Source organism: Cinclus cinclus, chromosome 11 (assembly GCF_963662255.1).
Source record: "Cinclus cinclus chromosome 11, bCinCin1.1, whole genome shotgun sequence".
NCBI lineage: Eukaryota > Metazoa > Chordata > Aves > Passeriformes > Cinclidae > Cinclus > Cinclus cinclus.
In genome coordinates this window covers 23,293,708-23,308,520 of record NC_085056.1, presented here as the reverse complement: position 1 = coordinate 23,308,520, position 14,813 = coordinate 23,293,708, and the positions used below count along the sequence as shown (strand labels likewise).

Sequence of the window (14,813 nt, the reverse complement as noted above, 5' to 3'; positions counted from 1 at the left end):
GGATATTTGACTTGGCAATAAATTACTGGAGTTATTCTCCATAAGAAGATTTGTTGTTGAACTCAAATAATTCATTTATAGATTTTGGGTTTTTTTAACCAGAGTAAAGCAGCTGCAACCAAACAATCCCACTCTGGATGAGTCTCTTCCCACACTTCAAACCAGTTTCTTGGGATGCTGAGTCTCCCCACAAACCAAAGCAAGCCCTGTGCCACAAAAGCAGGCTCCTGTGGTTCATTCTTTCCCGAAACTTTCTCTGCAAAACCTTGGAGCCTTCTTACACCCCTAACAAGAGGCAATTCCTCTCTTCCTCTTCTTACACCCCTTACGACTCCTCTGCTCCTTTTGGATTTTCCGCTTTCCTCTTTGTGCACTTCAGTTCTTTCAGCATCAGCCCGTTCACGGTACAAAGATTCTTTGGGAGGAAGAAGCCACGAGAATTGTGGATCATACAGCTCTGGCTCCAGCAGGATATTCCCAATTAACAGAGACCAATTAACAGGGAAGGTACTGCCGGTGTCCCCTCTGGAGTGAGGTCCTGGCAGCCCCAGGTTTTCTCAAGGGCAGGAGCTGGCGCAGTGCTGTGTGTGAGGCTCTGTGACAAGTCACCCATTTCTCTCTCTCTCTCTCTGTCCACAGCAATTGCCGCGAACCAGAGCAGCGCGTCCAGCGCCTTCCCCAGTCCCGGAGAGCACGGCGGTGACACCAGCCTGCTGGTGTCCCCGCTGCTGGTGGCAGGGCTGGTCATCGGGCTGGTGCTCTTCCTGTCCTGTGCCACCATCGTGGTGGGCAGCCTGCGCAAGGACAGCAGGCTCGGCCAGCCCCCGCTGGCCCGGGGGGCTGCGGACGGTAAGGGAGCGCCTGACCGGGGAATAAGGGCAGCAGCAAACACCCGGCCACGGGCAAGGGATGGAAAAATGAAATGAAATCCTGGGATCAGTCCGTCACGGGCAGCTTGGCAGTGTAGTGGCATCTCTGTGCTGGGACTGCGTTCCCACAGCACAGCCCACAGATAATGGTTGACGGAACCCAGCCAGCGCTGACGGCAGCTCCTGAACAGCTTATTTCCCTTGGTATGGGATAAGATTTATTCTCTGTTGCATTTTCACACATCCCCCCGTCCCCTCCACCCATAGCCTTGGTGCAGCATTTGCTGTAATTTCTATTTCTTGGAGAGGGAGAGCTGTTCTCATTTCAGCCAAGTGCACCAGCCTACAACAATCACTGGGCAAATGCTGTTTGTTTGAGTGTAAAAGCGAGTATCAGCCTGGAAACAGGACACCTGAGAGTCTTTAAATTGTCACCATCATTAACAATGTCATTGATGACATCCGTGTCATTACAACAGTCATCATCATTAGAGAGTCAAAAAGGTGCCAGTTCCTACCCCCTAACCAAAATAAAACCCATAAAACAAAACCAACACGTAACAAAACACCTAATAGATAATTTGGGAATATCAAGGAGTTAATTTTAGATTAGTGTTTTCAGCCCTTTTGGGCTTTGCTGACAAGAAGCCACTTTGTTAAGGAAATGACAGAATATTATTTCTATTTAAGGAAAAAAATAGTTTAAAAAGTTACAGTGTAATTCTTCAGACAGTAAAAATTCAAATGATAAATGGTGGAGCATTAACAACCACATTCTCTGTGAGCAGGCTCCTCTACCTGCAGTTTGCTATGGGTGCAGTTCTGTGCACATAATTGAGGGGTTTTTATTTATATAGAAAAGCCGATAATAGTGAGCCACATAAAAATGCATTGTCTTAAATCTTGTTTTCACTGAGGTAAATTTAGTATCCATTGAAGTCAACTGAACTTCATTTAGTTATTTGGACCAGGAATTTTTCTGTCTAAATTAAACAAATCTCCTAGGATCAGTTTGTCCCCTTGGAGCAAGGAAGAATTTCTTTTTGGCTTTTCCCGAAATACTTATCCAGATAAGTGAGTAACATCTATATTTTGGGAATAAAATTTAGAGTCCAAAAGAATTGAAATGTGAACTCCCATGCCAACCTACAGAGGGAAAATAAAAACAAAATCCAGAAAACTAATGTCCACTATTACAGTAATATAAATTTTCCTGATTTTCAGCAGCTGAATTGAGGATTAAATAGTCAAACCCAAACTGAAGTTACTGTTTGACCCAATATTTTGGCATGATAAAATACTGACTATTAAGCTTTAATCACTGTGTTTAAATCTACTACTCCAGTAATTTCATCTCCTTGAAAAAGCCTAGAGCCAGGCAAAAACAGAAAGGAAAATTTTCAAACTGCTTGTTAGAAATAACAATGCTCGAGAAACAAGAAAGAAAAGCATATTTTGGGAGATATTCTAAAGAATAATCCTAAACTAAATTGTGCCACACTACATTACACAGACACAAACACACACTAATTATCCTCTAACACAGAAAATAGCACCAAACTCTTAGTATTTGTGAAGCTGAGAAGCTCTTGCACGGAAGCATTAAAAAAATCCCTGGAGCAGGCAGCAGGATGATTTTTTTTGCTATTTTCTAGCTTTTCCCATTTTTGTCAGTGTTTATTGAGAACAGCATTTTCTCAGCAAACACCTGCCCCTCCTTTTACACCCCTCGCAGAATGGACAGACTTTCCACAGGTGCAGCTGCTGGGAATTCCAGTTACCCCACAAACATCTTAAGCTGCTCATAGTAGAACCCACACACCTTTTCAGCCCTTGAGGCACAAGAAAAGCTTTGGAACTTCCATTTGCCTTGTAGGGCAGCACTAAAGGTACAGTCCCTCTGCCACAGCCTGAAACACCACAGTTCATCTAGAGATGGTGTTCATTCACTCTTAAAGGAATAAGAATATCCCATGAAACCTGATTGTTCAAAATATCTGCAACTCCTCTGCCTCAGAAGGGGTTTTTTTTCTGATTTTTGGCAGTGCTATAAAGAGTGACAGAGAAAGGCACAGAGGGGAAGAGCAGCCAATATCAATTCTTGTTTTGCAGCTCCAGATGGTTTCTCTCACGGCGGCTCCTCTGCAGAGCTGAGATCAACCTGCACTGAGGAGTTCCCCCCAGCCTGTGATTTTGACTCCTATCTGGATATACTTTCTCAGGTGAACATCATGTATCCTGATCCACCTCCATGGTAAGTGCTTGATGAGATTCTCAGGCTTGCAGTCCTGCACTGGCAAAGCCCATTACAAAAATTCAGCTCACACAAACTCTGGATACAGACAGATCTTGTTTAGCTTGAGTGTAAGTTCAAGTTTTCCTTAGCAGAACACATTTTTACTAAATAAAGATGTGGACAGGAATTCTCATTCAGTGATATTCACATTAAAATTTATCATAGTGATGACATACTAATGAAACATACAAGTAGAAATACAATAATATTTTACAAGTCAAAGTTTCAAAGTCAAAAATACATACTTTTCCCAAGAACTTCCAAGTTACATTTATGACTGACCTTGAGAGTGTTCAGATCAGAGGAAACAGAAAAACAAAATTCCAGAAATTATGCAGCAGCTCCTAAACTGTGTGCCCACATTCACAGGGTACAGGAACAGCCTCGTGAGCCACAGGAGCTGCACTTTGGGCCATGGGTATCTGCTCCATGTGCCTAAGGCAGCTTGAGGTCCAGAAATAAAGGAAATTCAGATACTTCCTCCAGTAAACCAACAGAATTAATTTGAAGCAGAACATCACTTGAAGCTATCCGTAGTGCTGTGTCTTACAAACAGCAAACAAAGGTTAAACAGCCATCCCCCCCCATTTTTCTTTTTTTCCCTTCATTTTAAGCAGACTCCGTTTTGAGTTAAACCACTCTAAGACCAGCCCTTTTCTGACTGTGATATAGAGCAACTCAGCACTGTGAGCACACCAGACATGGATCTTTGCTTTGTTTATTCTGTGCATGTTCTACAAGCAGCCCGTTATGTATTACCAACCCATCCTATATAACAAATAGGCTTTTAGGGATTGTGTAAATATTTTAGCAGAAAGCTCACATGTGAAAAATTACTCTGAGCTGGCATCCAAATGTGTAGAACTTCATATAAATCCACTTAGGAATTTAGAGTGGATTTTGGACCCACACCCACAAGTCTTTACTAATAAAAGGCATCCACCTGACTCCCAAGCAAGACTCTGAGTGGGCAGCTGGCCAGATTCCTGAGAACAAATTGACAAGATATTTATTTAGCAGACAGATCATCAAAGATTATACCAAAGGATGCTTCAATTTCAAGTCAGAAACAGGCACAGAGAAGGATCCTTCCATCTCTATGGAGTTGTGTTTGAAGGAAATAGGAGTGACACAGGGTAGCACAGATTATCCATGTTTTGCAGTAAATTCTGCAGTGGCCTCTGCAACAAGGCTGGCAAGGGTTAATTATCTTGTGTCCTACCTGTTCTCAGAATATTCTGGGACACATAAAGGTGTCCAGCCACTGCCTCCTCCTGCTGGGCTGAGTGGACTGTGTCCCTGAGGATCCACTCTGCACACACACTGGAAAAACTGCTCATCCCAGTAATTACAGCCCTGTGTCAGGTCCAAAGTAAAGATTATTGTTAATGGTTTGGCTGTTTTCTCACTGCTACTGCAGTTAAATATTTTAGAAAAAGTAGCTTTAGCAAATCATCAAAATATTTTTATAAATTTTATATCTTAGGAAGACAACTTGGAGAACTTCAGGGAAAGCAGATAGCTGAAAGCAAAGCTACACAGAGACTGAAACTTGCTATTAATGCATTCTCCAGACCATTGTAATTGTTCAGAAAAGCACTGGGTGAGAGGCACTGTCTGAATTACTGCATTACTGCATTATTATTGTTTAATAATTATTATTATTAAACAATATTATTATTATTACTGCATTAAGCCTGAAAAATTTCTGTACATCTCTCTTTATAGTCTCCTGCATGGCAAAACACTGCACAGTCTCTATTTGCAATTAGTAGAAAATGGAGATTATTTGAAATAATCTGTCAGACATGGCCTGGAAGCAGAAACAAGACATGCCTGACCTTGTACATTTAAAATATTAACTCCCTGGGATCGATCTCATTGCATATGATAATATTTTGAAGAGTAGGTTTACTGAAACATAGCACTGCCTAAATGAATGTAATTCCTCCTCCTAATTCCTGGAGGGCAAGATGTAATTTAAAGCTAAACTAACATGGCCAAAAGCTAATAATGCAGCTGAGGCATCAGCAGAACAGAAATTAAGAGCAGCAAGGAAAGCAACTGCAGTGGTAAATAACCCTTAAAAATCTTAAGTGAGAGAGTTCAATGAGTTAAAAGCAGTGGGTGCTGCCAGGATAATTTCCTTTATCTACCTGGTGCTGGCAGAGCCTGCAAGGCCACCTGCATCCCAGCAGCCAGACAGGAATGTGCAGCCCAGGGCTCCTCACACCAGTCCTGCCAGACCACACTCCAGAAATGGTTTCAGTAGAAAGCACAATACCTTTATTTGGCCAAGGAAGTTAGTTTAGAATGTTTTAGTTAGATTTTACAGCTGAGCTTTAAACCACAAAGTGAGTGGAAATTAGAATTAAGGCAAAGGCTAATGAGAGAGTCTGTCCCCATATCTGTGGCTGAGGGGAAGCTCCCTGTTCAGGCCTGCCCACTCCCAACTCTCCTGCTGGAAGTCCAATAATACTGTTTATGTAAAACACTATTTATAGAAAAAAATGTTATTGGTAAATTAATCTATGAAAAATGCCTTGGGTTATTAACATTTGCTCTGAGCTCTAAATCAAAAGTTTCATTTGAGACTCAATCTGATTATCCCTACAGACACTTCCACTAACCCCCTTCTTGCATTAGTTTTAGAGGGATGCAAGGCATGGAATTTTGTAATTAGCCTGCCATAGTTGCAGGGTGGTTACAGAGAAGCCATTTGGTCAATTTGTTTTGACAGCCCAAAATATACAGTGCTACTATCCATAGACATCCCTTTAGGACAGTTAATAGCTTTTTAATGAGTCTCAGATCTGTGCTAGCATCTGTCACATTGATTTTACATAAAGTGTGGATGGGAAATATAAAAACAAGATACAGGGGTATGAACCAAACTTTCAGAATACAAGGGGTTTGTATTTCAGAGCATATTTCTGACATGTACAGACACTTGCAGCAGGGCTGGAAGTTAATGTTTCATAATCTGTGTCACCAGACATGGCAAAGCCTTTGTTTCTAACAAGCTCAGTCTCAGAAAGATGATCCAAGTGATCCCCCAACAATCTAAACCACAGAATTCTAATCGCTCCAAATGAGCAAACTGAACACATCCAACGAGGACAAAATACAAGCACGATCTCCTTGCCACACCTTCCTATCATCATGGTCAATATGACTTGGAAAGAAACACTGGGAAGCCTGTAAATCCAATACTTGCCATTTTGTTCAACATTCACTGTGCTGGTGTGAGTAAAACCACACTGTTGACACTGTGGGGATGAAACCTTTATAGACAGAAATCATGAGCTCATGTTCACTGTGCTGAGCTGTTTGTTACACACACTTCTAGTGAGCATTGCTAATTATCTTCTTACTAATATGTAGTAAGAAAGCTTGTTCAAAATAAGTTGAGCCAACATATTTGTTATTGAATGGGATTGAAATGGACTGAATCAACCAAAATCCAAGTAAATTAAAAAGCATTAGGAGCAACTAGGAGATTTCATGGCAGGAAAGGAATTTTATCAACTTCTCACCTTGTGGGCAGGGAAAATGCATCTCACCCCACTGCATAAGTGCTTTTTCACTCCTTAGTGATTGGATATTAATGGTATGTACAGAGCTTTAGGCAACCAAGATTACTGCTTTCTGTATCTGAGACTCATGAGTGTCTAACACAGAACACCCCTGAGGAATGACTGGTCAGGAGGATGCAGGGATTTACCTTCAGGAATGGTTTTAATGGAAGCCACAGAAGTCCTCTGCATGCTTCACACTGAATGTTCTCCACGGGGCACACGAAGATAAAAAACATTTGGCCCCCGCTATCCCAGAATTCATATTAAATCACATTGTGTGAGGGCTTGTTTGTGGGCTCACTCTTCCTCAGCTGGTCATCCTGCCTAATCTACACAGGATCTGTTCTAGAGAAAATTGTCTTGTTTAGGCTTGATAAATCCCAGTATTCTCAATAACCATGTACAACCTGCACTGTTTAAATGGGCAAATCAACTTAAAAATTACTTTAAAATTACAAAAGGAAATGGTCCTGTCTGAAAGGAATTTCCCTTTAAATATATATTTTTAAAAGCCTACTTAAGGGACTTTCTTTTTTAAAACATTCTTTTCCATCCCCCACTTCTGAAGACACAAGTTAGCCAGCCATGCATTTTCTTGAAAGGCAGAATTAGGCTTGGCATAAAATCTTGCTATACTGTTCTGTATTCCTTTGCCAAGGCTGTTTTCCTGAGAGCAAACCAGGTGAAGAGCCTTTGCCACATTACAATGACAGCTAAAAAAGCATGAGATGGACATTTGGGGTTAAGTTCAGCTCTTCAATACCCCCACTGAGATTTTCAGTTAATAAGGTAAAAAATGCCACTGGAAATATGACAGGTTGTAAGTCTATTAGATATCATGATATGAGCTAAAACTCTCAATTCCTTTAATTCCAAATTCCAAACACTCTAAAGTCCCTCTTTTCACATCCCAGTGCTTATCCTTATCAGTATTAGGGATAGAAACAAGTAAATTCCTAATTATTCAGGCAAACTTCTTATTTCAAGCTTAACTTTGTTTACAGCCATTTTGTGAGTTTCTTTCTGTGGCATTTCTATTCCTCTTAATTATCCACACCTTTCTCTTTTTTCTTGTCTTTGTAGTCAAAAATTCTCTGACATCTCAGCCTGCGTGTTGGGAGGCTGAGGCACAAAATTCCCTTTGCTTTCTATCATCAAAAATATCTGTGGGGAAGCTGCACCTTCTGACGAGGCTCTCTTTACACCTGCCTCAGTTCCACTCTGGAGGTGTAAATTATTGCTGCATAAAAAACACCCTGCAGCAGTGAAAGCAGCAACACCTGATGGGAGGGAAGCACCAAGGATTTCTAACCACAAATCTACAGTGCCATGCAGAGCAACCACAGCTTAAAACTGTCAAACCTTTGATGACTGTACTTCAAAAACAAAGAGTATTTTTCTCTGATCTCCCAGCTGTCAGACTTTCTGATGCATATTGCAGCCCATATTCCCTTCACCTGCTCAGAATTCATTGCAGGAATAATTAAAGCAAAGCTCTTTCTAGGAACATGATCCTAAATCTTGTGAAATGGAAAACTTCCTCAAACATCAGCAGGTTCTTGTGACATGCAAGAACTGGTGGTATTGTTTAGAATCCTGTTTGTGGATTAACTCCATAGCTTGGGAAGCTACAAATTTTTATTTAACTGATTCTTGTTACTTAATCAGTGCCCAGCATCCTTTACTGTATAATGGTTGCCTAAATCCAGAGACCAAACACTGCTGATGACCAGGTAGTTCTTACTATGCATAAAATTAATGCCAGGCTGAATTGTATCATATGAAATCTTCATCCTAGAATGACTTGTTTTATTTAAAACATTTATTTCAATCGTTTAAAGCTGCATAATTATGATAAAACTGCATTATATTGGTTTCAAATGTTATCTGATATATGTTCTCACTCAAACGGTTTACAATGAATTTCATTTTTCCTCTGGGATATTTATCCATCAAAATCATAACTTCCTCAAGATTATCTTGACACAGAAGATGCAGCTTTTCAGTGCTCATTAACACAAACAGTCCTATTGTAATTCTGAGGAACTGGAAATTCCAGGAATAACTATGAACAGGAAAAAAAAGACAGAAAAAACATAAATTTTACCTTTTCTGTCTCTTCAATTGCTAAATTACTTAAGTCCTAAGTGTCTTCTTGAACAATACCTTGGGTTACATTTTTTTTGTTATTTAAAAACATTAAATATATATATATTTATAACTAGAATTTCAAATGGAAAATGTTAGGATCAAAAATAAACCTAGAAAAATATCCTAGCTCATGATATACGTCATTAGAGGACCAGTTCTGTCAAAACTGATACATTTCCTCATGGTAATAATAATCACCAAAGAAAATACATATTCTAGGAAAACCCTTCGAAGGAAACATGGGCAGATTTCCAGGCTGCTCTCCTACAAACCTGGCTATGAGCAAATTGTGCCATCACCAACGGTAGAGTTCAGCATCAGCTCAACTGCCTACATAGGCATCAAACATATCATTCTTTTTTTGTTCTGAACCTCCTTGTAAAGAGTTACAGTACAACTGTTCTAATTTCAGCTTTTCTTTTAGGTAACAACATCATCTGAACATCCTTTGTGCTGTTTCATCACAGCTCCAGCCTGTCAGCACATGGATGTTCCAGATTCAGGGGTTCTGTTTGCCATTATCAAAAGAACACAGCAGGTCACCAGCAAAATGGAAGCAGTGCAACAGGAGAAATTTTAGCAGAGTCAGAACATACAACAAATGAACAAAGTGAACCATGAGACATCTATTACACAAAGACTTCTTCATTCCCAGCTGTGCCTTTTTTCATTTCTTGTTGTTTGCATCTTAAAAAGTTCTGTCAGCAGAGCCTCCTTCCTGCCCCAGAGAGGGGCTCCTAATTTATGAATGACAGCCAGTTAAAGAGGGTCTCCCTGGCAACAAACCCATCATAATACTTACTGCAGCGAGACCCAACAAATTCACAAAGTTACTGCCCCTCCTGCCATGCTCTGAGTCAACAAGGTCATCTTGGAGAGCTGCTGCCATTTATGAGCACCATTCCCCTCTCTGCAGATCACATTTATCTGCAGTAGGGTGCTCACAGACATCAGCCTTCCTTGCTTTTCCCAGGGAAATGATCCCTTAAAAACTCAATCATGTGTCTACAACAGCAGTGCAGGTATCATAATAAAAAACAAGGCCCAAACCCATGCAGACAGCAGCACATTTCATGGTCAGTAACCCCTTCATTCTCATCACTGCCTGCTGATACTGAACCTCCAGATAATAAAAGTTTTAGAAAGCAGTGGATTAAAGTGGATTCACGACAAGTACTGCAGCCAAGGGTTTTTGCAGGGCTGGTATCCACAAGATGCAGCGTAATGAGTTCCTGTGCTCCATTACTTATGTTATGGTAACACAACACTTTCCAAAAGCATTTTCTTTCCTGTCTAAAAGGATTTTCCCGTGACTGCTGTAGTGAACTTCAAGCCTGAGCTACTTTTTACAAGTCCAATATCTTCACAGAAGTGAATCTGACAGATAAAATAAAACTCTTGTGGTGGGTTTTACAAAAGATGAACAAGTATATTTGTTTTTCCACTTCATGGTCCTGCATTGTCAGATGCAAAACATATACATATATGTAAATATATATATATAAACATATAAATATACCTATCCACACATACATACATGTACACACATTAGACACCTCTTTGTGGGTATCACTCTCCTAGCAGTTCCTGAGGTTGCAATTTGATGATTTCTGCCTGTGAGCTGCAGTCTCAGACCTCCCCCCTTTTTCTGTCTCTCCCATTTCCACTTCTCTGGTGCTCTCCAACTAAATTGGGAGCTTCTGACTGAGGCAGCCAAACCCAGAGAAACCTGGTCCAGGAAAAAACTTCACACATAAAATACAAATTAAAAAACCAAACCAAAACAGAACCTTATCTGGAGAAATAGAGCAGGAATTGTTTGCAATGTCAGCTCTACAAGCAAAGATCCCATGCATAGAAAATAACACAGGAAATCAACATCAAGGTCATAAACTGATAACCAGATACAGAAAGTTATTAAAAAAAAACACAACTATTTGAATTATTTGTAATTCTCTCCGTGGCCATAACAATCTGTAGGCACAGCTGTGAAGCTGCCAAAAAGCTGTTTAATTGAAAGTCTGGCATGTGTTTTTTACTACCTTACTCAATTTTTAAATGTGATCTTAATTGCCAAAAATGAGGGGGAAGAACATTACTTGCTTTTGGAGAAAAAGAGAGATTTTTATCCATCATATGTATGAAGGATAAAATGCCCTAACAGAAATATATTGATATTTGGAACTAAACACTAAAATTCCAACTCTTTAATACCATAATTCACGCCTAATTACTTGATCCTTAAAAGTCTCCTTCCCAAGGGATCATTTCCCTGTTTATCCCAGCCAGCAGTTTAGTTCTTACAAAGCTGACCTGTGGTACAGAAAAGGCATTAAATTAAAGCCAAGGCAGAGGAATCACCTGCAGATAATCAGGTAACAGCAGCAAGAAACAGTTCCCACTGTGTGCATGTCTCCTTTAGGTTAGTGGCAGATTTCCCAGGAGCAGGAGACAGAGAAGCTTCTTCCTTTTTGTGTCTTGGCAGAAGGATTCTGAATTTTCCACCTTGAAGCTCACAATACTGAGGGGTCTTCTAAATGGACGCTTTTCCCCTGTGCTAACAGATTCAGTAAGTGCTCTCTGTTAGCCTGATTAAGTCATTCAAAACCTGAGGAGAGATTCTAAATAAATTCACTGGGCTTTGGGTCAGCAAAATGTAAATTAAGTAAAGATTAAGGCTCATAGGACCCCTGCAAGAAGTGGCTGTTCCTTTACCGTCACGGAGCTCAAGGAGAGTTGAAGACATCAGGTCCTCATCCTCTGACTGAGGTCTAAGAACTTTTCAAAGACTGCCATGTATGTTTGAAAGCTTCAATGTGTTGAGGCTGGAGTGACATCTTTTCCACATGCTGTAAAAAAAAAAATTCCGCTTCCTAACATGCTGGAACTTTTCTGAAATATCTAGCAGCTCTATTCACGGTTTTGAGAACAGACTTGGGTTCTTAAATATTTTCTGATGGGGAAATCGAACTTTTCTAGTCTGAACTTAAAGCCATTGTCCTGATGAATATAAAAGTAAGATGAAATAAAGGTAAAAATAAAAACACCTGTGGATATTTGAATTTAGTTATGTAGCACTCTGATTTCACTTTCTTACCTCTCCCTTCCCCAAGAACCATTTTCATCAGCCAGACTGGGGTTTGGGAGCTTTGGCAGTATCTCAGGCACAGGGGCACAGTGTGTGCCTGCAGTCTGCTGAGAAGACACATGCTCAATATCCCAGTTTTCAGAAAATATCCCAGATCTTAATTGCTCTGCAGTTAGTGTGGCTGAGGAAAGAAGTTCTTAATTTGTCTGGCTCCAGCAGAAATGTTGTTCAGGTTAACTCAGTAGGGAAAGGTTGTGTTTTGTTTTTTTTAACAGGAAACATTCCCTGCTTCAGGATTAAATTTTAAATGATCCTGGAATGGTTAAACAGCAGCCACAAAGCAGGTGTAACATTTGAGATCATGAGGACATGACTCTCTTGCCTGTAGCCAGGGAGCAGAGAACAGCACAAGGAGGGAGAGTTTCCCTGGCATCAGCCCGATGGCACCACAGAGCCACAAAGCCTGGGTGCACCAGGGCTGGCCTCCCTGACCTGCATTCCTGCTCTGGGGAGAAACGTGACAGACACTGTGCCCAGTCCCAAAGTGACCAGCACTAGTCTGTACAGGTTATCCAGCACAGCTCTGCAGTTCACCAAGGAATCCTGCTGCTTCTGGAGCACACTCCTTCCACCCAGACCGGCCCTGAGCTCCAGAGACCTGCAGTCAGGACAGCACAAAGTGGTGTCTGCTAGATTCCATCATCAGCTCTCCATACCTCATTTCACAACTGAGACAGCAACACAACTTCCCTTCCTCTAGATTTTTGTAACCTGGTTCTTACAGGCAGGTGAGAGCAGGAATGAGACCTGGCTGCACTCCACTTACGGTGACCGTGCCCCTCTGGCATTATCTCTGGGTGCTTTTAAGTGCTGTATTCTTGAGTATCTGACATGGCAGGGTCAGCAAGGATGTGGGCTGAGGAACAAAACACCAGACACTCATTTTCTTCTCACTTTACTTGCCTCTGTTATGCTGAAAAAATGTACTGTGGCATTTTTCCCAGGAATCTAATGAATATTTCTTTTTTTTCTTTCAGCTATGATGAATGTGTGGGGCCAGGAGCAACACAAATATATATTCCCACAGATGATCCCCCCCCATATTCCCTTACGGACCCTTACCAAAGAAATGAAATACCTCTAAATATCTGTATCAGCCAGGAAGAGGAGACAGCATCTGGGACTGCAGGACGGGCTGCACATTGTGCAGTGAGGCTGCAGGACTGGCAGCAGCCCAGCTCAGGCATCTCGGTGATCTCCCAGTGCGGAGGCTGCTCCCCCGTACGGGACAGCGGCGTGTGAGCACAGCCTGTTCCAACAGAAATATGGAACATTCTCCCACTGGCCATCAGACCCCAGATTGTGTCCATGAACGTGGCTCTTTGCTTCAGTTCTTCTGAAGAACTCAGACCAATGAAAGAATAGAACCTCTGGAACTTTTACCAATTTTATATCTTAAAACAAGGGTACAATGGAATTTATTTTTCTTTTACAGCTAATTTTGCAAGTTTACCTAAATTTCCTTGTTTATGTTTCAAAGTGTTCCATGGCATCATATAACATAAAAGAGCAGCAGGGAAAAGCAGTGCATCTGACCTTTTTGAAGCATTGCAAAACCCATTGAAATCAGCCACTCATAATGAAGGTAAATGTTATCCAGTCAAGCCTACTTGTTGATTTTATGATACTTTGCGTGTTTTAGAACATAAGGAAAAAGAGTATTTTGTTGTCATTGTAGGTGTCACTAGTACATCTCATTCACTGTATTGACAACAAAGCATTTTTAAGTAATTCTCTGACTATGTGTTTCAGGAGGCAAAGCACTGCCTAAAAAAAAAAATTATCAGTACCATGTAGAAGCAAAAGAAAAAAGGAATAATAATATTTTAATATTTACATTATTCCTTTGGCACCAGGCTTTCCAGGCCATTGCAAAGCCTGCTGCAAGTCTTCCTCGGAAGAAGCCATCCACAAGTGGTGGAGAGGTGGCAGTGAGTGCCCAGAGTGCAGCTGGCTGTGCTGGCAGCAGCTGCAGCACAGCTGTGCAGGCTGGAGCTGCATGTCCTTCATGGGCCTTGCTGCAGCCAAGGGAAGGGCACAGGAATCCTTGAGGATGCTTCAGGCCAATTTCCACACACGGCTGCATTTCCAGGCACAAACCAGTCTCTTTTTCTGCAAGGAGCCTGGGTGACCACATGTGACCACAGTGACCTTTAGGAACTGTGAGAGACGCTGGGCTGGGTACAGGAACAGAACCTCAGGAGCCTCGGAGCATTCCCAGCTTTGAGAGGAGGGACCAGGAAAAGGAACCCAACGAGTGAGCCCAGGACACTCGGGAGGGATGGGAGCCCGTGGGTTCCCAGCCGGTGCTCCAGGGCAGTGGGAGCTGGGCTGGGGGTTCAGCTCGGGCACAGCAGGGTCGGGGCACAGCAGCACCTTGTCCCCAGGGACGGCCGGGGCTGCACTCGCTGCTCCCAAGCAGCCTCCCCTGCACCAGCCCGGCCAGGGGACACTGAGTGTGGCACCGAGGGGCTCCCAGAAGGGGCACTGCCCCTGGGGCAGGCAGGGCAAAGCTGGGCACGGCTGCCAGGGCAGGGTACGCGTTCTACAGACAACACATCCCCTGAGCTTCTGTTCACCCCGAGCTGGAAAAGATTCACGTGTGGGACAGGAAGAGCTGGTGCCCCCACTTCCTTCTTATGGCCCAGCAAAAAATAAAAGTTGCAAGATTCAGATTAGAGGCCAGCCCTGAAATCCAACAGTAGGCGGCCAAGGAGGTTTCCGTGTATTGCCTTAAACAAAACGAAAGTTTGGATCCTGTTATTCACTTC

General features: G+C 42.0%; 1 protein-coding gene across 1 annotated transcript in view; it reads left to right on the top strand.

The window, feature by feature from the left end:
- LOC134048172 (uncharacterized) overlaps positions 1-14,813 on the top strand; it is a 53,335-nt gene that overhangs the window by 35,029 nt on the left and 3,493 nt on the right. Inside the window, 4 exon segments of the mRNA XM_062499772.1 lie at positions 640-849; positions 2,982-3,123; positions 13,020-13,236; positions 13,238-13,263. Of these exon segments, the coding sequence (XP_062355756.1) occupies positions 640-849; positions 2,982-3,123; positions 13,020-13,236; positions 13,238-13,263 (595 nt within the window).